At 45.6% G+C, this 26,197-nt stretch overlaps 1 protein-coding gene across 1 annotated transcript; it reads right to left on the minus strand.

Annotated features, from left to right (window-relative positions):
• Nucleotides 1–279: 279 nt before the first annotated feature.
• On the minus strand, nucleotides 280–26,197 carry LOC126545977 (testicular acid phosphatase homolog). The gene is made up of 9 exons (XM_050194028.3): nucleotides 26,043–26,197; nucleotides 21,324–21,419; nucleotides 12,961–13,041; nucleotides 8,601–8,753; nucleotides 8,103–8,198; nucleotides 7,460–7,549; nucleotides 7,093–7,213; nucleotides 4,581–4,663; nucleotides 280–769 (listed from the first exon to the last, which is right to left on the minus strand). The coding sequence occupies exons 1-9, from the start codon at nucleotides 26,136–26,138 to the stop codon at nucleotides 470–472; spliced, it is 1,116 nt and encodes a 371-aa protein (XP_050049985.1). The 5' UTR covers nucleotides 26,139–26,197; the 3' UTR covers nucleotides 280–469.

Genomic DNA, 26,197 nt, shown 5'->3' on the forward strand with positions numbered 1-26,197 from the left:
GTTCGCATAGATATGAGTTTTATAAATTAGAAATTAAACGTTCCACGTGTGCCTATGGAAGAAAAAAAATAAAAGAGCTCGAAACTGCACAGGTAAACACCCTTCACACGCAGTCGTGCTAGTGTCACGTTGGGGGATAGTGTCCAAAGCACAGGGTGGGATATAGTCGGGTATCCTTCAACCACAGAACACCATTGCCAACACAGGCGTTCACGTCACACCTGGTTCGACAATACAGCGTAAATGGTTGCAGTCGGAATAAAAATAAACACCCGTGAGTCGTATATATTAAAAAATTTCATTCTGAAGGTGGGCCAAAAGGCGCCGAAATATACATGTATAGCGCTCTTCTGTGAAGAGAAACAGCCTTCGTAAAGGCTTTATGGCATCAGCAGCGTGGTAGCCGCTTTAATGTAATTCGATAGTGCCGTGCTCCTGACATACGGGCGCGCTACCAGCGCGGGCAGCTTCAAGGAAACAGGTCGACACCACCGGGTAAGGGTTCGAGGCCACACTCTCGGCGCCAATCCTCGACGACGTACGGCTTGGCAATTTCCTTGAAGGTTTTCAGGTTGCAGCGGAAGCCTTCACAGCCGGGGATTTCGAGCCTGTAGGGCTTGCGTGTTGTGTCGTTCTTAAAGAGCATTTGGATGTAGAAGTTACCGTCGGCATCTTCATGCAGTTCGGTGATGACCGCTGTCGACGACGGCACCGCCAACTGGTTGAATACCCCAAATGCAGACGTGAACGCTGCGATCAGGACGTCGTGCTGTAAGGCAAATAATATTTTCAGTAACCGAGACCAGGAAGAGCTAAAAGGGCAGGTAAGAGACGTCGTAGTTGGCCGTACGTTTAAAGCTTGTGCAGAAAAATACATGCGAAATGCTGAAAAAAAGAACAGAACAGAGCAGAAAAATACTGCTGTGCCACTAAAACATCACATCGTAACTTGAGCGCCGGTACTGGCGCCTGATTGCGAGCATTCGAGAGTTATAGCGCTCAAAAACTAAGTGACGCGAACGCCCTCGAGCGCGTGATGTCGAACGTGATGCTACTACAATTTTCATCGATTGAAGCTAGTGACATCAAGCAACGCTGAACGAAATGTGGATGCGCTCGTGTGCAGTATAAGCAGTCGCTGAGCAACCACTGAGCAGTCGTTTTCGAATGAAGAGAGAGCGAGAGAGAGACAAGTAGCAAAGGCAGGCAGCGATCGCATTATTTAGCATGTAGGTCATTTACTGTTAACAGACAGTGTCACTCGCAAATAATTTCTGTTAATGACAATTCCGAAGAAGCGCCCACACAATTAAATGCTCTTAATAAACGCTCACGAAAATAAACAGTAATTACTCCGCACCTCAATCGACAAACATTTACAATTCAGTGAGCGTGGCTGGAAGTAAGCAGTAATGTATACGATAGTCAATAGCACGTCTCAGTGCTTCAGTGAAGTGACTAACAACGCTAGTTCTCTTATTCGTATATGTTAGTCTTTACCTGAAATTGATTTCTCTGCATAGCAAGTAATTTATATGTTAAGTTTTCCCATTTTTCTTGAGAGAGGCGTTTATGTTAGAGAACATTTCCACGTTTACTTTTCTACCTCGATCGCCTTTAGACAGCCCAAAAGCGGACTACTTGTCATTCAAGTTTATGCAGTCCCCGGACGATACTGTGAACGCTTATGAAGAAAAGCTTCTCATGCTTGATTATGCCACCAAAGTTAAACTAGGCACTGTCGATCATGGCAAAGGCCAGCACATTGGAATTCTTTAAGATGGAAAACTGCGCCAGTTGGTAGGCATTCGCGTTGAAGTTTGTGCAGTGCTCACAGTTGGACGAAGGACAAGGACAGTACACGGGGCATACGCTGACTCTCAGTTCACTTTTAATTGGAAATTCACGAAGAAACAAAAATAACAGTACATAGTTAAAACATGTGACAAAAGAACGGAGCGTTTGCAAACTTGAACGCGCATAAAGACTGCCGCACGCGCTGACCAATTATTCAAATTCTTTGTCACAAAGCCGTATTGGTGGTTGACTCACAGAGCCTTCCACTTGCCGTTATATACGAAAGGCTTCAATTATTTCGCGCACTCTATGCCTCGATAGTAACATTTTTTCTTTGAAATGCGGAGTACAGCCACATTCCCAGCAGTGAACCGCTAAGTAGGACAACTTAAAAGGACATTTAGACGGCCTAGTAGGCGCATACATGACATGATTTAAGCGCGACAGACATGGCATGGAAGAAGAGGTACACGCGGGACAAGCGCTTGTCCCACGTGTACTCTTTCTTCCATGCCATGTCTGCCGCCCTTAAATCACGTCATGTATGCGCCAACTAAGTTGTCGCGTGTCTACCCTTTCTGTCGTGCCGTGTCAGTTTTCTTTTTGTTTTTGTCCTTTCACTCCAAAGCATGTCATGTATGAGACAGGTTTTCTGCTAGCGTGCGCTTATGCTCGCTCAGCCGCCTCACGTTAAACCACATACCACTTGGGCCTATGTACGCTATTGCCGCAAGATAACAGAACCTGGAACGCGATCTCAACTTCGCATACGACTAACACATATTACACAGCACCCATTTTGTGGCCCTTTTAGCATGCTACTTTGTTGTTGTTCTTTCGCCTTGGCGCACATTCCAGCCAATTTGTTATCTTGCGAAAAAACGTACGTAGCCCAAAGTGGAAGGTGTGTTGTCCCACACAGTGGTTCACTACCGGGAATGTTGTTTAAATCCGCATTTCCAAACAACACTGGCGCTATCGAGGCCCAGAGTGCGTGAAATAATTGAAGCCTTTCATATCAAACAAAAAGCTGTAGGCTGCGTGAGTCAACCATCAATACGGCTATGGGATAAAGAATTTGAATATTTGGTCAGCACGTGCGGCAGCATTTAAGATAGACTGCCACTAGTACGCATGCCTATTGATAATGTGCGTTAAAGTTTGCTAACGTTTTGTTCTTGTGTGACATAGTGGAAGGCTTCAGCGCGGGATCCGACGGAGATAAAGGAGGCACACAAAGTACACAGACACAGCGCTGACTTTCTCTACTTTTTGTTGAAAGTCAGCGCTGTGTCTGTGGACTTTGTGTGCCTCCTTTGTCTCCGTCGGTTCCCGCGCTGTAGCCTTCCACTATGTTCAACCAACAAGCCCAACTAGTTACTTTGTTACATGGTTTAATGATGTGCTGTTAGCTTTCTTTCTTCGTGTGTTTCCGATTAAAAGTCCATTGAGAGTCAGCGCATTTCCCGTGCACTTTCCTTGTCCTTCGCCCAACTGTGAGCACTGCACAAACTTCAGCATGAACATTGGATAGGGATGATCCAAAGAAAAGACCGGAAAACGGGGCACGCCAACAAGCGTCGTGAGAATTTCGGCGAAGGCTGCTCGTCTACTTAATGCATTCAGACTTCTTGTCAGCTGCTATACTTCAGCTCTCGCGTTTGATTGATACATAGACGCGACGAGAGATAACCTCGTTCATTTCAACCTCGAAAGAAACCAGGTTTAAGTCGGCAAGGAGGAAACGCAAGCAAGGCACGCTTGCCATGCACGCTTGAGAACTTGCACTGCTGCGATCGCTGACGCTCTCAAACGAATATTTGTGCGCAAAGCTGAATCATTTGAGTCTGCGGACTCAAAAGCAGCCATACTGTGACTGCAGTGTGGCTCTCTTGTGAATACGCGACGAAAAAATAGAGCATTCAGGAAGTGTACGAACTGCGTCAGCATGTGTTTGTTTTATGCTTCCAATAATAAATGATTCCGTCAAATAGGTGGCAAACGAATTTAATTCTGCCCGTATTAACAATATTGATTCTGTACACCGCTCCGGGTCGTCGCGCGATGGATGACCTATAGCGCGGACGACCTTATCTCAAAGTTTTACGATAACACTTCCTGAAGACTCAATATTCGTCAGACGAGAGTTTGCGAATGGCTTCTCGCCTCTCCGTACACACCCGCATCAAGTCCTGTATTACCAGGGCACAGCTCAGGAAGACGGCAACTATTGACAAATACGAACGTTTTTCCGCAAATACGTCGGTCTGGCTGCACGAGATTCACAGAAGCCTCAGTCCGAAATGTGCGTCCTGTGATATAGCGCACAATGTATCGCATATACATATTTGGGGACTGCCTTCTCTTCCGAATAAAAGGCGATTTGATGCCGCGCGGCTTAAGACAGCAGCGTAGAATTAGCCACCGCACTATGCATTACATTTCCTCAAGGGCCCTTCAAGCATGCTAGGCGAGAACTGTCGCCCGTTCTTTCTTTTCCTTTCTTTTTCTTCTTGTCGAAGACGCCGTAATTCTCAGCGAGTGGCATAACAGAGTCAGTTTTATTTTAAATTTTTTCGTTTACTGTTTGATTATCTTGCATTCGTATTTGATACGCGTTTAGTTTATTTATTATTTTTGCTGCTGCTGTAAATTTATTTAGTCGTTTTATTCTGCTTAGGACGTAGCGAGTGGCGCAAAGGCAACATTTTTCATTGCTGCAAATAACACATGTTCTGCAATTTCTCACTTCCTCCCATTGCAGAGAGGCAAAAAATACGTACCGCAGCATACATGTACAGCTTCACGTTCGAGTTTCCGTTCACGACAGCATCAGAGTGCCGCAGGATCTCTCTAATCATGAGACCTGCATCAGAATTGTTCGATAAAAAAAGAGAGCCGTCAAAGTATACTCAAGATTTTGTAACTCCACAGGATGCGAGTATTTGCCTACACGGACCACAAAATATAAAAGTCATCATAAATATGTGTATATATGTACGCGTATGTATGTATATGTATGTGTATATATGTACATAGAGTCCTTTTATTTTTTCCCCTTTTTGTTTTGAGATAGTTATGCTGCCTGCAGTGCATTATTCGTCACCGTGTTTTCTTGTTATGTAACCTTAATTACAACTGTTTAACATATGTATTATTTCCCCCCCCCCCCACTGTAATGCTCACTGAGCGAATGCGGGACTGTATAATAAATAAATAAAAAACTAATAAATAAACAAATAAATAAATAAATAAATAAAAAGTGACATTAAAAGACTTGGAATTTACAGCAACTTACCGCAGGCAACCTCATATGTATTCGCATTTTTATCCGCCCATCCAAGGCCTACTCTTGGCCACGTGCACGAACGTACCCGGTGTTAAATAAGCAGCGCCGTTCTGGCTTTATAATCAAAGTAATATTTTGTTGTGTTATTCAAGGAACGAAAATCACAAAAGAATATCAATTTAGTAAAAGGTTCTGCCCATCGTCGCCACATTGCCCTACATGCACACTCAAAGAGCATGAAAACACTCTGCGCCATAAGAAGTAACGTGAAACTTGTATGAAGTGCTGGCTGTGAGAATATTTCATAAATGCTATCGTTGCGATTTTGGACCCACTCTCGGCTTAGGCTTTCAGCATAACCTGCCATTTGCTTCTTTCTCTATGCCTTCTGCATACGTAGCGCACCGCCACAGGATATCACTGCCTCGCGCCAATGTCGCCTACCCTAAAGAGTGATTTAGCTGGAACAGTGCATTGGTTTATAGACACACCAACCTAAGTGTATGTTATGGTGCGAAAGGTGCGAAACAATGTGCAGAAAGCGCCAAGAAACGAAAGACGCTTTTTTTATTGTTCGGTCGTTTTCTTCGCATCATTCCGAGTCTCGTAAATCGTCACCAAATATGAACCAACTAACTCAGCAACAAGAAGTGATATGGTATAACTTCTTCTACATTTGTCAATCACTGATGGTTAACTTGTTGTCCTTTCCTAGTAGTAGTCATACTCGCATGTTTTGGTATCCATGTCGTAGAATCATTTCGCCGCTACTTTCATGTTTGGCTTATATATTAATGTGAATAATTCCTCTCTTTACGAACCGACTGAAGTATCACGTGTGTGTGTGTGTGTGTGTGTGTGTGTGTGTGTGTGTGTGCGTGCGTGCGTGCGTGCGTGCGTGCGTGCGTGCGTGCGTGCGTGCGCGCGCGCGCGCGCGTACCCTCCGTTTTACCACGCACACATTTATCGAAAAATGTTCGCCTGCGCTCAGTTGATGGCAAGTGCTGCTGGATTGCAGAAGCATGTCTGCACAGGAGCCAAACGTTGAGCACAGCACACTTGATAGCGAGACATTTCTCGAACCGCGAGGAGCCGCACCAACTCAAAAATCACCCGTAGAACTATGTGGCGACAATAGCAGAAGCAACGACGCGCCCCGCAGCAGGTTGTGGCGTGTCACAAGAGCAGATGGCAAATCAGTTCTGCCGAAGCCCACAAGGTGGAGGAAAGTACATGAAAGGGAAAAATTGAGCATCCACCCGAATTGTATAGCACGAAGCTATATAAAGGATACCCATACGGGTTTCTCAGAAAGAAAGCCTCGAAGCTGAAGAAAAATTCGTCTCAGACAAGAGCTGATGCTACGACGCATTGCGCGAAACGCGCTTAATGCGCCTAACGGACAACAAGGCTTGCACTTTTCTATTCATTTTCGAAATAAACATGCAGGCTAGTGCCAGGCACTGCACTTGTACTTTCCGGACTGGCACTGCACCCTGCTGCACTCGCACGGTACCGCCACGGAACTAGTGCAACAAGTGCAGCCAAATCGAATAGACTTATGCACCTAATCGGGAGTTGCCCACAGCGCCAATCGGAATGAGATCGTAGGAAGAGGGAAATGCGACGGCAGCTTCATCTTGCGCGGCGCTTTTACGTCGCACACTAATTGAACAAAGCCGTGTTGCGAGCTGCGGGCATGCACAATCGGGTAAATTGAACGAATAATTTGACGGCAGTTGTTTCCATTTGCATGGGTTTTTGAAATGCAGAAGCAGGAAACTACACTTATGTGACGATTTCCTCCAACCTTGCAACATGTGCCGTAAGCTTCGCAACAATGAAGTGATGCAGTAATATTATTAATAAAGGAACTGCTTTGATTTTTTTAATTATGTCCACCTGGGCAGAAAAGTGTTCTAGCGAAAACACACACACACACGCACTGCGTATGGTGACACTTGCGCAAGCATATGCTTTGAAGAAAGCACAGTTTCGAATCTTACCAGCTCGCAGTTTGTTGTGCAGAGGGCTGTTGTAGTTCAGAATGGTCGTGTATTTCGCTAATCTCGTCATGTTGCCCCAAAGTGGAAGCGCCCAGTCCGGGATCTTCAGATTGCGACTCCTCTGTGCGGAGGGAACGAACACAAGCATTAACGCCAGATTTGAGGATAGAAAAGAAGGCTTGTTGCACTTGCATTTCCTAGTGCAGTCACGTTGAGTTATACTAAGCGTATCCCGTAATAAAATAAGATGTTTATTTATTTATTTATTTATTTATTTATTTATTTATTTATTTATTTATTTATTTATTTACATGGCATGTAATTTCGGCCCAATAATGTGTATTGCTCTGTAAAACGCACGGCATACCTCAATTGTCAGAGTGTCCAGCAAATCCCGCACGCTGACCCAGTCTGTCATCTTTTTGCCAGAGAGCTGCTGGAGCGTATTCATCAAATTCTGGAACAAGAATGCCACACATAAGATCAGTTCCCCGAGACACGAGAAAAATTATGCGGCGCTAGCGTGGATTCGCCACAGACTGCGCCGGAGAAATTAGCCAGTCTGGACAAAAAGATAGAAATAATGTAAAAGACAGGGAGGTAACCAGAATAAATGTCCAGGGGGCTACATTTCACTCCGGAAAGAGGATACCTTGATTATTGGTCTTTGGAGAGGTTTCCTTGGTCAGATGCCAAATGACATGAACGAGCAGTGCTACATTTACCGAAGTGTACAAATGGGTAAGAAATGTTATATACCTTGTCGAATTCCTCACAATGAAGATGAGCAACGGAATGTTGTGAATTACAACACTGTGCCACACAAACAGCGAGGAGGAAACAAGCTATATTATTTAGCTGTAAGAAGACCTAGAAAATTATTTACACACTTAAATATAAGCATGCCATGTTCAGTGTGTATTCCTTGTGACCTAACTATCTATCAGTGAATCAAAATAAAGTGCACGTCGTGTGAAAAGGTAAAGCCGGAAAGTCTGAGGGAAACTCACCGCATTGCTTTTCAGCAACTCAGCGCCTTCCGGTGACTCACGAATTCGGTCCAGCTCCTCGTCATCCCTGGGGCAGATTGCGTCTTCATACAGCATCTGTAAGGGATGTCCGTGAGTGGCGGTCTTGAATTGGCGCTTTTTGGCGCTGTCGCGCAGAAAGCCACTAGCAATTAGTCAGCACTAAAACAAGTGACGAAATAGAATCGCAACAGTGAATGACACAATTTTTGGCTAAGGTCAGTTCCTGCGTATTTTATCGCGATGCATGCATACGGTCCCAACATCACTTTTTATATTGATGTTCAGTATTTAACCCCCCCCCCCCCCCCCTATGAAGTTATCCTGTATCAATCGCTTTTGGGTAAACAAACACAAATATACATAGGTTCCGTTTTAAGACAAGCATGTTCCATGTGTCTCTCAAGTTTTTCGATTACGGCGACTCCTTTATCGAAGGACGCAGTGCTTGCGCATAACATGAAACAAGTGTAAACTCACGCCATCCAAATCAACCGGCATGGTTTGTATCGGCACGGGCTGCCAGTCAACTTCACTGTTCCAAACTTTCTTGTCCCGCGGTGGATAAAGGCCGTACAGGTTGGTCTGGATGCTCTCCAAGCACCGCTCTCGGCCAGAGCTCCGTGCTCGCATCTAGCGACGATGAACACGAGTTAGAACACCACACACTAACGCACCCATGAAACCCACCGTACTTCTTGTACATGTCAAGAGAATGCAGCACGTTCGTTACAACTACAGTCGACTTTTGTTAATTCGACCTCGTTCGGACACGTGGAATCGATTAAAGTTATCCGATGTTTGAATTAGGCAACGTACTCGAATAGTCGGAATTTTCCTCGCACACGAAGAACCATTCGGCCAGTCTCTGCACATAGTTCTACCACGATCGGTACAGACGCCGATGAGGGCGAGCATAAGTGCCGTGTGCGCGCGACGACATGTGGCTTGCTAGAAGTGTGGACAGTGGCTTTAAAAAACAGCGCCGATGCCCTCGTTTGAATAAAAAATTGCTGCTGTTACCTGTTTTAGAAAGACCGTTGGCAGTCGTAATCAACCCGTCATCAATTCCCTCCCGAGTGCGGAATAGTTTCTTCTTTCCCTCGAGATAAATTTAGGGGCATAGTTCGGGACCTCCGAATGTGGTCAGATTAATCAATGACGGATAAACGAAGGTCAATTGATTTACAAGAATTTATGGTGTTTTATGACCAAATACTACGCCCGTGCGATAAGTCGAGGTCTCCGTAGCGATCGTAGTGGAGGACTTCAGCTTCATTCGGAATACTTGGTGTGCTTTAAAGTACGCTGCGGTCTTAGTGCAGAGAAGCTTTTTTTTTTTTTTTTAGATGTGGCAAACCTAGTTGCGAATCGAAACCAACGAGCTGCCACTCTGACTACGCACACAGCGCCTGAGTGTCTCCCCGAATACATTTATCGTTAATTGCGTTCACGCACAAACCGATAATAATCTATAAAACTCATAACCGCCTGCATCTCTTGATAGCGAGACTGTTTCTTCCCAGAAGGCTCACCACTTTTTATCAGTGATAGATGCATTTCCTGAAGCTCCCACTGCCCCTACCGTCAAGAGGAGACAAATAAAACGAATAGAGGACTAAAAAAGTGTGTCGCAACTCATGCAACTATAATGATCGCCAGCGACCATTTGATTCCAGCGTACGTCAGAGCTGACAGCATCAGAGCGTGCATTCGGACATTTCGGTCGAATCCCCAATAACTATACCGCTGCGTTGCCGGCGAAGGCCCCCACCTCAAGCTACATTTTCAAAAACTGTTGTGACACATTAAGGAGCACCTCTGGCACCTCGTCGTGCCTTCGACAATCCCAAGCAGGCCTCAAGGCTCCGGGAATTGCAACGAAGGCCGTTCATTCATCAGTGGCGCAATAAACGAGGTTTACGGAGAGGGAACATGCCTGTACTTGGAATATGCCTGTACTCTATGGTACCCATCTCAAACATGTCTGATCAATAAACTTCAAAAAAATTCAGAACAGAGCAGCCAGGCTCGTCTTAGGTAGGTACGGTAGGAACTATAGTTGCACTGAAAAAAAAAAAAGCGCTTAATTGGGAATCACTTTCGTCACGCCGAAAGAAATTGCGGTTAAAACTTTTATACCAAATATTTAATAGCAAAGCTGGAATTGATAGCGAAAGCTACTTAACGCAGCCAAATTACATAGCTGGACGGACTGACCACAAGTACAAAATTAGGGAGTACCAGGCCAGGACGAACCTATATGCAAATTCATTTTTTTAAGCTATCGCTCAGTGGAATCAACTGTCATCTGAGCAAGTGTACAGTGTGAATGAAGATGTATTTTTTTTTTGTAACCCCCCTGCTGTAGCGCCTTCGGACAAAGCGGGGAAATACATGAATAAAGAAATAAAGAATAAAGAACACAGATGGATCGTCTCGTTCACCAGCCCTACATGTGCCGTTGTCACCCCGGCAGTACTTGTCGCAATCAAGTTCAAGGTGTTCCATATGACCACTTCTGCGCTAGCAGAACTTGCCGGTTTACGCGCTGCTGCTAAATTATTTAAAGCATGACTTCGAAAGCAGATCTTGTTCTGTGACTCGAAGGCAGCTCTTCAGAGTTTGCAGGACTCATGAGCAGTTTATACGAGTATGAGATATATGAGTTATCCATCACGCTCTCTCTTACGTACATGGCGTCATTTTTCTGTTCTATTATAAACGGGTTGCTGCGGAAAAAGTAAAACAGAAACCACTTCGGCTACTCCGTTTTTCTCTGCGCTACATCAATTGATTAATAAAAGTATATTAAATGACAAAGGTGCGAATAAACCTATTGATAAACTAGCATATTAAGCCCATCGTCATCTTTCAGCGTTTCCTTCTTCTTTCCTTCTTTCCTTCCCTCCTCTCTCTCCTTTTTATCTATGTTTTCCCCTTTCCCATTCCCCCGGTGTAGGGTAGCCAACCGCACGTTATTCTGGTTAACCTCCCTGCCTTCTACTTTTCTCTTTCCTCCTACTTGCCGGGTCATTGCGGCATAGGCGGTACCGACCTGCTGATGCTGCTTCCCGGACACCCCATAAAGGAAACCGTACAGTTCCCATATCCTTGTCGAGAACTGACGCTGCGAGATGTCTTCATTTGCTCGCACACACCAAGACGCATGCTTCGTGGAACCCGAGTATCTCGAAGTCTCGCCTCTATAGACTACTCTTCGTTGCAGCTACAGCTTCCATCGCGCCTGCCCCACTGCGATGAAACAACCCTTTCCCGTATCCATGGCTAGGGATGGCTTATACGAAAGCCTACTCACTCCTCATTCGAGTGGCACACACGGCCATGTGCGACTCCTGCCGCTGGTACGAAACAACGCGTTCTTTAATCTTGTCCTCGTTAGGATATCGAGCGTGACCCTCTTTAGACTTTCTTTAAAACCATCTGGTTTCCACACAAGTTAACAAATACAAAGGCTCTAGGCCTCATACATCGCGTCGCAGGCTCACAAATCAAAGCAGGCATTGCTAAACTTTCTTAAATCGACTTACCTCAGTAACCGATTGTAGGCGTGATGGGCGATGTATGAGGCCTACAGCCTTGGTCTTTGTTAACTTGTGTGGAAACCAGACGGTTTTAAAAATCTCGAGCTCCCCGCTTGTGCGCACTGCCTTGCTCCCTCTCCCAGCTCTTCCCCTTAAGAGGAAGCTTTAGCTTGGGCCCAACTCCGACGCGGCCTATTCAAATACATGTAAAAACGCAAAAACGTTTTTCTGAGATAACCCCTGGACCGGTTTTAATGAAATTTGTTGCATTTGAGACAGAAAGTTAAATTCTAGTGACTGTTGGAAGCGTAATTTCGATTTAGGGCTTGAATTTTGTTAAAAAGATTTTCAAAAAATTCAGAAGTTTGAAAAAAAAAATAGAAGCACGAAGTTTACAAACTAATAGCTCTGGATCAAAAATAGATATTGCGATTCTGTAAACGGCATCCATTAGACCATTCAAAGCGGACAAATTTGATATGTCATTTTACATCTTACGTGAATTTGTTACGTTATTTACGAGGGTTCTGCAAAAGTTCTGATAACACATTGACACATTTTTTACGGTTCATGTGTAACATATCAATTTTGTCCGCTTTAGATGTTCTATCAGATACAATCCACAGAATTGCGATATAATTTTTTCTTGCTGGGTTACGGAGTTGTAAACTTGATAGTTTCATTTTCTGAAAATTTGCGATTTTTGCCAATTTTTTATAAAAAATTGACAAGCTACATCGAAAATTCAAAACCAACGGTCACTAGATTTTAAGTTTTTCTTTTAAATGCAGCAAACCCCGTCAGATTTAGAGCAGTGGTTGCAGAGAAAAACGAATTCTCCTTTTACATGTATTTAGATAGGAGCACCCGAGCTAAAGCTTCCTCTTAAGCCCTTTCCTCTACGTAGGATAACAAACCGAATGCGACCTGCCTGCGTTTCCTTCCTCTCTCTCTCTATTCTGTATCTCGAAACCACGACAGCAGCAAAACGTGGTACCCACTGAACCACCTACAGTCATTCGCTTTCATTTGTCTGGCATACTTCAGAGCGGCGGAAGGAAGCTAAAATTTGATTTCATTATTTAGTATATAGTCATTTGTTTTTCCTAGCTGTTCATCGCCTGCGAAAATAAACTAGGAAAAGTGCTCCTATATCTACCAGTATATTCAGAAAAGTGAGCCGACCTAACCTAAAGCTCATAATTGCTCGCCCCATCACTTCCGCCCAGGTAAAAGCACTCTTTCCAGCTAGAGCAATATATTGTAAACGAGCAATAGAAAATAAGGAAACTTACTTCATTAGGATCGTACGTCAAAAAGTCTTCGTACTTCGTCCTGAGATATTTTCCCAAGTTGTACTGGTCGTTCTTGCCTTTCTGAAAACGAAAACGGTTTTAGAATTACGACTCGCACACTCAGTCTTCGCCAGCGCGTTTCCTTACCTTGGTGATTTCTGATTAATCAGTCGCACACCCTTAATGACGTTTATTTCTCAACATACATGAAGCTTTGAACTTCGTGTCTTGCACTATTTGGAACGCAAAATTCGTTTTTTCGGTATCCTGGAGAAATTGTTGTACAATGGATGAAGTATTAGATATTGCCACATACGTCGAACATGAACGAAGCTGCGGAAATGTGACAGTAGCAGTATTCTTAGACATTCAAAGAGCATTCGACACTCTAAGTCACATACACGTCCTTGCTGGTATGTTAGAGCTTGGCCTACGCGGTCGAACGCTGCGATGGGTATCAAATTTCTTGAAAGATAGAAAAATATTTATGGAAACAATTGAAGCAGAAAGTAATTATCAGCCTTGCCACAAAAACTCCTGTCTGGTCTACGGTATTCTCCGTACGCAGATGAAATCTGCATATGGGCCTCTGGTTCTAATATACAAGACACTCAAACAACGCTGCAAGAGGGCCTTGATAGTATCGACACCTTTTTAAAAGAAAGAGGCATGAGTCTTTCATGCGCAAAGACAGCCGCACTTCCTTTCACTAGACGACAGTTGATTAATTTCCAACTTAGGCTTAACGGGCAAACTTTGATGTTTGTGAAAGAGCATAAATTTCTTGGAGTTATTCTTGACCGCCAACTTACATGGGCTTCACACATCCGCGCAATTGAAAAACAGACCAATGCAGTAATAAACGTACTTCGGCGACTCGCAGGCACAACGTGTGTGTGTGGGGGGGGGATCAGTCTCTTCGCTACTACAAGTTCATAACGCCCTCATAAAACAAAAAATTGCTTACTCGGCACCTATTCTCCATGGTTTATTGCAAACTTCTGAGGAACGTCTTCAACGTTTACTAACAAGGGGGCTGCGAGTGTGTCTTGGGGTTCCGCAGGCTACGTCGAGTTCTTTAGTAATCACTGAAGCTCGTCACCCCCCATTTCCAGTCATACGAACGGTTCAAACATGCCGACATATTTATCGCATCTTAACCCAACACGAGAAGCATCCATTAAACATCGCGCTCACCGAAAGAAACAAAAGCAAAATTCACGATGTTGTTCGAGAACATAAAGCATTATTACCAAGATTTAAATTATGCAAAGTGGATGTTAGTTACCCTCCCTGGATGTTAACATACCGTAAAATAGAGTTATCGGTTGACGGGATTATATCTAAGAGAGACATGTTAATAGTAGCCGCACAGCAACTGGCACTCTTCCAAATTTACTCATTATACCCCCGGTACATCCACGTTTATACAGATGGTTCGTGTCATAAAAATTCCTCGACTTCAGCATTAGTCATTCCACATTTAGCGCTAGAGCAAACATTTAAATTATCCCGGGAGACATCTTCCACCATGGCAGAACTATTTGCAATCCTGTGCGCTTTGCGTTTCATAACATTAGAAAAACATTCGCAAAAATGGGTTATCTTTAGCGATTCGCAAGCCGCTTTCACATTACTACAGAGCAATAAGAAATATTCTTTGAACACTTCGATATTGTATGAGACGCTCAAAGAACTTACAAAAGCAAGCGCAATGAACCACGTAATTGCATTTCAGTGGATTCCTGGGCACTGCAATATTCCTGGTAATACTCCAGCGGACGCAGCTGCGAATCGAGCGCACAATAACGCAGAGACAACCAATCTTCCCCTATTGCGTAGTGAAGTCCGTCTGATCCTGAGACAGATTTCTTGTCGTCTCAGCAAAACTACCTGGTTTGACCAGCAAACTAAAAACTCGGAGTTATACTCAATAGACCCATGTATAAACTTATCAATGCCGGAAACTCTAAGAGACAACAGAAAATTTGAAACTTTGGTACACCGGCTGCGTCTTGGTACTGCATTTACGAAACACTTCTTGTACAGAATAAAAGGTGTCTCTAGTCCGCAGTGTTCTTGTGGCCGTCCAGACGAAGATGTGCATCATCTTCTTCTCGAGTGCTCGAAATACGATACACAAAGAACGGTACTGCAAGCTAATTTGTTTATATTAGACAGAAGACCATTCACTCTAAAAAAGATACTTGGCCCATGGCCAACTGCGGGCCTTCAAAAAAGAGCGCTTCTTGCTCTGAAAAAGTTTTTAGAGGACACCAACATTTTGGGAAAATATTAAGTATTGGATGATCCGAATACGCTAAATCAGTTACATAAACGTTGTTCGTGGTTCATAGTTGATTTATGTGGTGATCGCAACTTTTACGCAATATGTATAATCCTGTCCTGTACTTGGAGTGTATTACAAGTGTTGTTGTGTGTTTTGGCTGTTCAAAACATCGGACTTTATATATGCGTACGTGGACTGAACTAATGCACAGAACTTTGCGAATCATGTATTGTTGGACTGTATATTTTTTATTGATCCGGTATTCTACTGAGTGTTATATTCAGTGTCGCTATTCTCTATTTTTACGCAAATTTGTTTCGTCTGCCAAGTGACAAGGAGTAGCCGGTGCCACCACATAAAGGCGCCAACCTCTCCTAACATTCACTTCAATAAAAAAAAAGAAAAAAAAAAGACCATGCCAGTACGCTACTGCGAGATTGTAGGATTCTCAGCAGCTTTCCTTAAATGATAGACAGTGATAAGGTAATCGCTAGAAACCGGATATTTAGGCCCTAAATACGCTGTGTTAGGCGCCTACAAGAGGCACTAAAGCTGTTCTTTAAAGCATATATAATCCTTTGGGCATGTAAAGGTTCAATTATAAGAATTTTCGATGTGCATTTAAGGACACATTTTTATTTTCTAAGGAACACAGCCAGTTAAACCTCTATATTGTGAAACTAATTTTATTTTCTCGATAAAACGTTGCGTACGTTACAAGATTTATCTGAAGTCCAGTGTGACCAGACACCACGGAAAAAGAGTTGTGAAAGCAGAGGCAAAGAAGTACCGTCTAAAGATTTTTTCGGGTTCATTATGTGCCTTTTTTTCGCTCAGTATTTGTCAGCATGCTGAAGAGGACCGCTCAACATGCACCGAAATTACCGGCACGTACGTGTACATGGGAGGAGGAGGGAGAAGGAACAGGAAGGAAACAAAGGTAGGGAGGTCAACCAGACGCCCGTCCGGTTTGCGACCCTACACAGGGGAACGGGTTTAAGGGAAAGAAAGAAAGAAAGGAGAAGGAGGGAAGAAGGTACTATAGGTGTGGATACGTGTCGGAACGTTCGATGATCCAATGCCTTCTGGAATTGCAGACTGTTCGCCGGTCAGAACCTCTGACAGGTGTTTTTTTTTTTTTTTCAGTACCAGAAATACGAGATTTTTTCCCGAGGTATATTGAAGTTTCGAGCTAACCCTATCAACAATAGGTCCATTGGGTATGGTGGCGAACCTTTCCTGACCATATAAGATGAGCTTCACATTCCGGGTCAGAGCGGTGCTCGAGCGTTTAAGTTTCTTAATCCTGGAGGCTAAAAATGTGAAGCGAGCGCACACCTTCAAGTGTATCGTCGCGTAGCGCCGTTTGAGCCCTTCTCTTAGCGATGCTCTCGTCTGCTGCTAAGGTGTACATACTTTACGCCGCCAATTGCTTGTGGTAATAATCAGGTGCGTTCAGCCAAGTTCCCCAGCGGGTTACATTATGAACAAAATGAGGCTAGGACAAAACGCAGAAAATGTATTTTTATGCTCTGAAAAATGCACTGTATTCGCAAACATTCAAATATGCATATATAAGACCCCGATAAGGGTGCCACTAAAATGTGTCTAGTACCACTGTTCGTGCTTAATGCTAAATAGGAACGATAAGGACGTAAGGAAAAAATAGGCTTTTTGCCGAAAGTTCCGGTCTCTAGCGATAACTAAGGCACCGTACTGAGAAAAATCTCTTACGCTAGAACTGTTCGTACGCGCATATTCCAGCCAAATATGCGTGACATATTACTAGCAAAAGCGACCGGCCAATCAATGGCAAAGAGCACTTACGAACTAAAAGCTTTGTGAATTCGACCCCAAGACACGCATTCGCAAAATATTTCTTACGTAAGTGCTATCCGCAATTTAACATGACCGTTGAACCCGTATTCACAAAACCAACAAAACTTCTCCAATGCAAAAAGCATTACGTCACTAGACGGTATTCGAGCGCAGCGACATGCATCATAGCGATCGGCACGAAGTTTTATCAGAGCGTTCAGGTCCGCTCCGCTCACACTTCACGTGCTGAGATGCCGCACTTGATATCCCGCTCTTCTATAAGCGTGTCTCCCAGAGACGCTAGTGAAAAGCGCTGTCGGCTTGGTTGCAAAAGGACAGCCCGAGTAGACGCAGGCTGACGGCTCACTCACACTAGGCCGACCCGACACCGATTTCGGTCTGCCGACTGTCGCCGACAGTCGGCAAACCGAAATTGATAAGGCAGATCGTTCGGGATCGGTACAGTGTGACAGAGGCGCCGGCACGAAGGAAAAAACGCTGTCGCCGACAGTCGGCAGACAGAAGTCGGTGTCGGGTCGGCATAGTGAGCCTTCAAGCACCGCTCACTCGGCACCGCAGTAGAGCGAGGGCTGCGTTCTGTCTTCCGCTGCTCACGCGCACCGACGTTTTCCGTTGAGCGACTGTGCGCATTTTTGGTATACCGGTCTGAGTGGGGCGGAACACACGCTCGGCTGATACTAGAGACATTTAGCTTGTACGCTATTCCGGTAAACGGGAGCGGTTTGGGCGGATTACCGGATGGTCGGGGCGTAAACGTGAGCGGTGAAGCCGCCTGGTGTTGTAGAGCTCAACCAGACAAACGCATAGCTAAAACTGCAGTAACTCACCATATCCTGCTTCGCCACTCGTGCAAATTTTTGGCAGCGGCGTAATTGTGAACACGATTACGCCACTGTCGAAAATTTACGCCAGCAGCTAAGCAGAATATAGTAATTAGCTCTGTGTTTGTGTTTGCTTAGCTGCTGGCGTAAATTTTCGACAGTGGCGTAATCGTGTTCACAATTACGCCGCTACCAAAAATTTGCACGAGTGGCGAAGCAGGATATGGTGAGTTACTGCAGTTTTAGCTATGCGTTTGTCTGGTTGAGCTCTACAACACCAGGCGGCTTCACCGCTCACGGTTACGCCCCGACCATCCGGTAATCCGCCCAAACCGCTCCCGTTTACCGGAATAGCGTACAAGCTAAAAGTCTCTATTACCAACGCTATAGCGTTAACGGTCCCGTCTCGCAGAAAGTCCGGCGATGGCGTCCGCGCCCGGGAAAAATATTTTCGAACCACTCATATCCAAGCTCTCCATGTGGCGCAAGGAAGTTACTGAATTAATTGAATTTCTCAAGCTAAAATACGTAGAAGAATCGAAAAGTACGAGTACACGCAATCTGCAGACATGACAGCGTCGGATTGTAATTTGAATATCCGAGAAAACATAATTCTGTCACGCGAAAAACTAAAAAAAAAGACTTTTTCAGCGTTGCTACCATTTATAGGCCGGCGACGGCGTCCGCCATTTGCGCGCGCCGGCGCGCGGATATCTTGGAGGCCACAGAGCGGCGCGCCCTGTTCCTTGCAACACCTCCCTCCAGATGGCGCTCGCATTCGCCGCATCGCTGCCTACACAAGAGTCCGCGTTTCTACGAGAAAGCCCGTCTTCGTGCATAGCGTTCGCCGCCAGCATTTGCCGGTAAACATTACGGTTACATACGCTCCAGTTGCCGGGAAGCGTGAGAAGCAGTCAGGGATCTTTGAATGCTATCACGTTCCACTCTTAAAGACGAAGCTTGAGCGTCCTCCAGATTTTTTTATTAACGAGACGGTCGCCGCGCTCGTGAGCAATCGCGGTCGACACTTACGTAAGAGACGCGGCATTCCCAAACCTTCAGGTTTGGAAATGCCGACCAAGTTGTTATACGCAAAGTTTATATCACACATCAGTTCCCACGAGAACCAGAGATAAAATAAAAAAAAATATCTGTTCAACATTATGTTGCTCAACGCACAAGAAAACTTTGACGACACGCGCCCGTGTACACCTTTCGCAACCAACGTCACTGGCCACCGTGAACGTATATCTAAGCCCCGAAGCTGCGTTCATCAGCGAAACGCCTCTATCGGCAGCAGGCGACGCATTAAGAGCTTGTGCTCTAGGCATAGAGATTGCGCAATCAAAAATGTACGCCGCTAATGGCGCGATCAATGGGCTCGAATCCGCCTGTAACATCCAAGATCACGGTGTTCTTTCTTTTTTTTTTTTTCAGCTTCATGTATTAACGATGAAGTTCTCCGTTCCAAACATAATTTTTATGCCACAAATTTTCTTGAATTGTCTTTTCTTCTCGTTCACCATATCTGCATAGATAAAACTGTCCAGCTATACGTGACAGCAAGCTAGAGACAAGGTTTACAGCGCTCCCAGAAATTGCCTGCTGCCAAAAACATGCCTCGATGGTGAACACGGATTTAGAGTTATTTCTAATCGATACCGTAGAACCAATCACAACAAAAATGTTAAAGCCTTAACGTATTGGGGGCCACGCGGATTCAAGAACCATGCCGCCCTGCGGATGAACGACCAAGCGTCGCTTTAAGACAATTCACGAACCAGCCATAGTCCGGCCGATATACAATTTCAATTGCATAGGCAATCACTGCGCGTTTCCGTCGACCTCATTAAGGATGAGCGGCTGGCGTTGCAGCGGACCCACTTGGCTGATGCCAGAACGTGGAATTGACGCAATCGAACGGCAGAACGCGCCAGCATGCATCACGGCGGAGGAAAGCGCGCGTGCCAAAATTCCACGGCAGCCAGACGACGACTCCCGTAGCCCCCGCGTGCAACAGCCGAAGGAGCGACAGCGAGGGATGGTAGGCGTCGTATGACGTGTGATAATGGCACGCGGGCTATAGTTAATGGGCGCGTGAAAAATCGCACTACTCCGCACGTCTCGGGCTTCGCTTGAAATATAATGCTGTAAAATTTAAGTAGAGCCACGGCAGAACAACTGCGGCGAGTGATTTATGCCTCCCGTCGCCAAACGCGCATCACATTGTCTTTGCTCGGTTTTGACGGGGTCTTTTTTTCTCCTCTCTCTCTCTCTCTATGATAACACCACTGAAGCGGACCGAATGAGGGGGGCAGGGGGAGATTAAAGTGAAATTGTGCACGCAGGCAGAAACAGACAAAATTGTCTCTGAGACGGGCACCGAAGGGGATGCCCACAACGGCTCGCCGAGGCGAATTTATCACTGCTTCTTTTTTTTCTTTACTGCCCGGTTGGATACTGCTATTGGATCTCTGATGCTGCACCGAGTACGTAACGCGACCTCAAAGAGTCGGTGACCGCTCCGCAGCGGCGCCTTGATTACTTTTGCTGCGCGACAGCGGCCAGTGAAATTCCGAGAGTTCACCTCATGCTAATCACGCTGTTCTTTTAATTCTACTAACGTAATTTCTTATGTCTTTGCAAAAGCTCGGTACTGCTCAGAATTTATTCGAAATTAGTGCTCGTGTCTTTGGGAGAAACGTATGTTCCCTCCTCTCCCCTCTTTCTTCTTTTCTCCTTACCTTGCTTTCATGGCTTGGGGAGTGCACGAAGAAAGGCGATGACCTGGGTGCTAGAATTATTATTTTTTTGTTTCAATGGCAGGAGTGCAGGTAGTTCCTTCTTGGAGCAAACATAGCGACATCACAAATTCACACATGCCCAAGAATTTTGGACGTTCCCTTTTGAGCATCTGTCAAACTTCCCCGCAGTGCATTAGCGTAACTCAATGGGCCGAATTCTCCGGATCCTAAAAAAAATATATATATATTTCAGAAGATTTCATCAATTTTCAGATAGCAACGTCGAGCGGGTACTTTTTCATAAAATACGCACTCAGGGTACTAAGTCGTAACTTCTCTGCGGCAGTATTTTGGTTAGGTTATCACATGGCTATAACGCGGCAAGGAGGCTACGAATAAGTGCCGTAGATGAGCAGTACCCTCTCGACGTTTCTAACTGAAATTTGTTGAAATTCAGCTGACCTTTGAAATAGTAATGTTTGGAAATGTTGTCGATTAAGTTACGATGGCGCATTGCAGTGAAGTTCAACAGATGGACGAAAAGGCAATGTCCACAATACCTCAGCGTGAGACTTTCCAAACGCCTCGCGTCGCGGATTCGCCTTCACAGAAGGTGTGACCTCAACAGCGCTACGTCTCCACGAAATGTCAAGCTACATATATACTCACGTGCGTTATGTGACCGAGGCCTTCTGGAAAATCACTGGGTGAGTTCGGGTCATTGGGATACAACGACGTTGGTGTGCGGTCTCCATGACGAAACATCTGTAATAGACCAAACAAACCGGAGATCTTTGGCACAGGCAGAACAAATTGAGCTTTGCGTACATGTTGCGATACAACTCGTTTCGGTAAACTGTGTCGACTAAGAGAGATTTAAAAGTTTTAGTGGCAGTGTGTGAGGGGAAGGGGGCGGGGGATGTACTCCTTGTCGTAACAAAACGCGGATGTGATAAAAGAAAAGTACAGAGTGCGTCCTTCCGCATTCGCATGTGTGTGACACTGAGTTCCATTCGTTCGTAGAAGCTTAGTTTCGGAGCCTAGAGAGCATTTATCACCAAGTTATACCACAATCACACGTCTGGCAATCTCAAATAATAAAGCGTAAGATCGAGATGCTCCACATTGTGTATTTCCGCTCGCGTTTTGTTCTGACGTGACACTGCAGCCTACGTCGAACGCGTATGCAAACTACAGCGCGCATCACCGAACCTGGCTTCCAACCACACGGCGAGGCTCCTGTGAATCCCCAGAGCTACACAAATGGGCGTGTGTATTGATATGAAAAAAAAAATCGAAGGATCTTTTGTTGCGGCCCTACAGAGCTTCGGAGTGTCAGGAATGTCGAAGGAGCCGCGCTAAAGCTCCAAACAACAGCTCTGGGGACACGCAAGCCGCCGTGCGGGAAGCACCTTTGACAAAGTCTGTGCAACTTGCAATGCGTGAACCGCCTACAGGAGTCTCGCCGTCTAAGGAAGCAGCGCCTGCCGCGTGTCTCGAGCTAAAGACTGTATAGATGGGTGCTTAAGGGACCACATGTTCTCATATGCGCACGTAGCCGGCTTTTCTAACAGCTATAAAATGTTGCGCGCCATGGCAATCGCATTATCGCTGCCCCAGACGCGTTATGAGTAGAGGTGCTCGGAACGAGTCACATCCATTCTAATCTACACTTCCCTTCATTTAGAGAAACGGTGGGCGGGCAGGCAATCTGAATTGTAAAGAAAGCACGCCGATTCAGACACGCGGTACGCGCCGAGCCGCGGGACGGTTCGAGGAACGCGCCGGCCCTCGTCGGGCGCGCGCGAAGGCTCCTCCGCACGCGCCGATCGCGCGGCGCGACAGTGCGCCCCCAATGGAGCGCCGAAGACGGCGTTCTTTTCAGCGCGCGGTGCGCGTGATGAACGAGCTGCTTGGCCGCTGAATGCTGGCGCGCGCGCCGCTCGTATTTCACCGCGTATTTCACGCACCGCCTCCGCCGGTCGGGCGTCCAGCGCGCGCGCTGCCGCTTCGGCCGCGGCGCGAAATGGGCGGCGGACACACGACGCTTCTGCCGAAGTGCGTGCGAACTGCTTCGACACCGACGGCCGATAGAGCGGCGCGATTGCCGTCCACCCTTTCACGCCTGCGGCGTCGAGTCGGTTGACCGTAAGTTATGCGCGTCGCTAGTTGTCGACTCCGCGGCTGTCTGAGAGGTCACGGCCATAAATAGGCAGCAAATTTTATGGCGCAGAGCCACGCGAGCGGCAATTAAAAGACGCGAAATTACGTCAGCTTCTGCCGTTAAAAATAAAATGAAAATGAAGACTCGTAACATGCATAGGAAACGCATTTGGCAAGGTAACTTGTTTCGCATCGTTAAAAACGTCGGAAATTAGTCGCAACGTCGTCTCTCATTATTTGTTAAGTGCTGTGACGAAACGCAACAATTATGATGGCTCATTCTTTCACGGTATTTTAAGATAGGTTACATTGAGTATGAAAATGCAATTTACCTTTCTCAACGTGCGTAATAATTATGGAACTGCTCTTGAAAGGTCCCTGCCTAAGAAAAGAAATGCAGAAACTGTCTCTCCAGCTACACTTTCGCATATATATTCGGGGTAAGTCGGGTACTGTTTTCTTTCCATGAGCAAGAGAAGGGAACGAAAGAGTTCCCGCACATTCAATAAATATCTGTCTGACATGTTTGAGGATTTGCTTCTGAGCACAATAGAATAAGGCTACATTAAAAATGCAAGAAACTTTGGTTTTGATTGTTACTCTCGTGTATGCGCCTGAGAATAAGTGAACGCTAATGTTTCAGCTTGCCACAAGTCGTTACCTAAGTACCTGAGAAGCGTGAAGCTCACAAATCTTGTTCCTGAAACAAATTGTGCGCGCTAGGATACGCGTGTGCGTGTAAATATGCACGGGTGGAGGAACAAGGGAAGCCTCAGACCGGAGCCAACGTTTAGATGAGGGGACTCGTTTTCGTCGGGGCAGTTTTATGCGTCTGCTTCAGTTTGCGACTTCCTATGGAAGAATTTGTCTTGTTTGTAAAGCTTTGTGAAAACTTCCTTCCAGAAGCTCAAACTTGGCTTTACACGAAACTAACGGCGAGGATCCATCAACGCGTCCCGTGGGACGTGATCGCTGCGATGCAAGGTTACCTGCCTGCGCTTATATCGTGTCCCAAAACACAGCAGACACATGAAAAATGATGGCTTTAGGGTCACACTGCACCACTTCACTATGCCTAACTGCACAGAGCTAGCAGCTCGCGTGAACACACCTGAAGCGCGACAAGTCTATAGTGTGTGTAACTGTGATACATCGCGGTTTATACCTTAAGGCATTCTGCATTTTGTGCCCGTAATACACAGCAGAGTGAGAGAGTAAATTGGGAACGTAGCGACAAACCGTTATGAAACGCAAGACCAATTACCTAGAGGCGCTTGTCGCAGCGTAAAACTAGTGCGCAAAACCTTAAAATAACATGCTCAGAGTGGACATAAGGCTTATAGCTGGAGTTGGTGCTAAGTTCCTAGCGTACGTTCTTTTTTTTCCTTTTTTTTTTGGCAGGCAAATACAAAAATATATAGTCGGCTGCAATAGTTGGTACTCTATAGGACGAAGTTATTGGCAGCAGAGGAGCTAGGGAAACATACACGCACAAGTTTCGCAGAGTGAGCGATGTAGCCGTAAACTCTGAGCTACGTAGCTTTAGGCCATGTGAAACAGCTATGATTACACATTCCCCGTCTCACCCTGTCCCGCCGTGAAGGGCAGAAAAGTTGAGTGCCGTAATCTTTTCAATAATCGTTTTTGCCACCCCCAAGCGTTCCGATGTGCGCCCATCCGCGATGCCAAAGCGAAGATGCTAGAAAAGAAAGTGGAGTGGGTCCTCTCTAAGCCATGCACCAACGCGTACCACTAGTTATTTGTGCGTGATAATAACTAAAGGAGCACGGCAATGCAGCAGGAAGTAACTTTGAATGAATACAGAAGTTGAAACGTGGAGGTCGACTACCCGTTTATAATTATTGTTGGTCTTGAAAGGGACAATTATTCATGTACAGCAATCGCTAAAAGAAAAGAAAAACGACTTAAGTCTCAAAGAAGTGCCAAAGTGCCAATGAAAAAAATAAATATCGAAGCTACAATCGAGGAAAGTTTTCAATTCCAGATTTCTCCAGATAGCGCCAGCGCAATGACACACAATTCTTGTGTCTTCTCTTATATTAATTACTATTTGCCGGGTAATGAACCAAAAAGCTGGCGATCCCTCCGGGCCCCTTGTCTTTAATCACATTTCTACCTGTGCGCTAATCTGAAATGAAGTTGAGAATATTTGGGTCCCAGCAGCAGTGGCGTCTTTTTAACAATATTTATTCAGTTGCTGTCTTCACTTTTCTAACGGCAAGGAAGTGAAATTCACACCGACGGGTTTCCCATGACCAATTGACGTATATGTTGTCTTCCTCTTTTTTCTCCTCGACACAAACATTTTAACAGCGGTTTCTTATCAAAGAAAAAAAAAAGCTAAATCCGCTTCTGCATAATAGGACTAACACAGAAACGTGTGTCACCAAATCAAAGGCAATTTTGCCGTGTATCTCAATTCGTTCTTCCTAGAGTGATAAGGCGCGATCATGTAATAGGGTGCGGATGTTTGTAGGAAAACGGTAACAGAAGAGAGAACTTGCGTGAATAGCTTCATCGCATATGTGTAAACGGGCTAAACACAGCGTTCCCAGAAAATGCTTACTTTTCCTTCATTTTTACGAAAACATAGAAAAAAGTAATTGACACAAATTTCGCACAGCCACATTACGCCTTGCAAAGCAGCTATAATCGTGCGAGAACGCGTGCTACCTGATTACGGAAACCTAACATACCCGTATGAAATAAACAATAGCAGATCGCTTTGCGCAAATTGTTTTCTCTTCTATGCCATGCTCTTCACCACGATCCATGCCTCCCCACAGCATGCACGTGCAAGTAACTTCACTACTGTCGATAACTGTACGCACCCTGCCAAATCATAAACAACAAGTCAAACGGTGCAAAGCTCTCCAAAGATTCTAATTTGTGTATATGATTTCTGAAATGCGTTATGTGGCTGATTTCAGTGTACCAAGTCGGCCACACACAGCATTTGCATCAAGCGTCAAGCTAAACGCCCACTTGAGTGAGTTATTCACAACAAAACCAATGGTAGGCCCTCAGCGCGCAACAATTGCCGCAGCGGGCTACTTGGGAACACAGCAGGATACACATTTACATCGGAGAGCGAAAACTGGCCACGAGGGGAGACAAAGAGTGCCGCAGCGCCGAGCGACGGCACACATCGGCGGGCCGAAGAAGAAGAAGAAGATTAACGGGCTGCGTTGATCGGTTACTCACGACGTGTAGCTGGCGTAAGGTGCTCGCTTCGCCGCACTGCTGTATGCTGCGCGCGGCGGCGCCGACCGCCAAAACCAGGAGGCACGCAAGCTTCATGGCTAGGCGCAGCAACGGGGAAAGCTCTAAGCGGCCGGCCACGCGGTCTCTGTTTTTGA

This window comes from Dermacentor andersoni, chromosome 1, assembly GCF_023375885.2.
Source record: "Dermacentor andersoni chromosome 1, qqDerAnde1_hic_scaffold, whole genome shotgun sequence".
In the NCBI taxonomy this organism is placed as follows: domain Eukaryota; kingdom Metazoa; phylum Arthropoda; class Arachnida; order Ixodida; family Ixodidae; genus Dermacentor; species Dermacentor andersoni.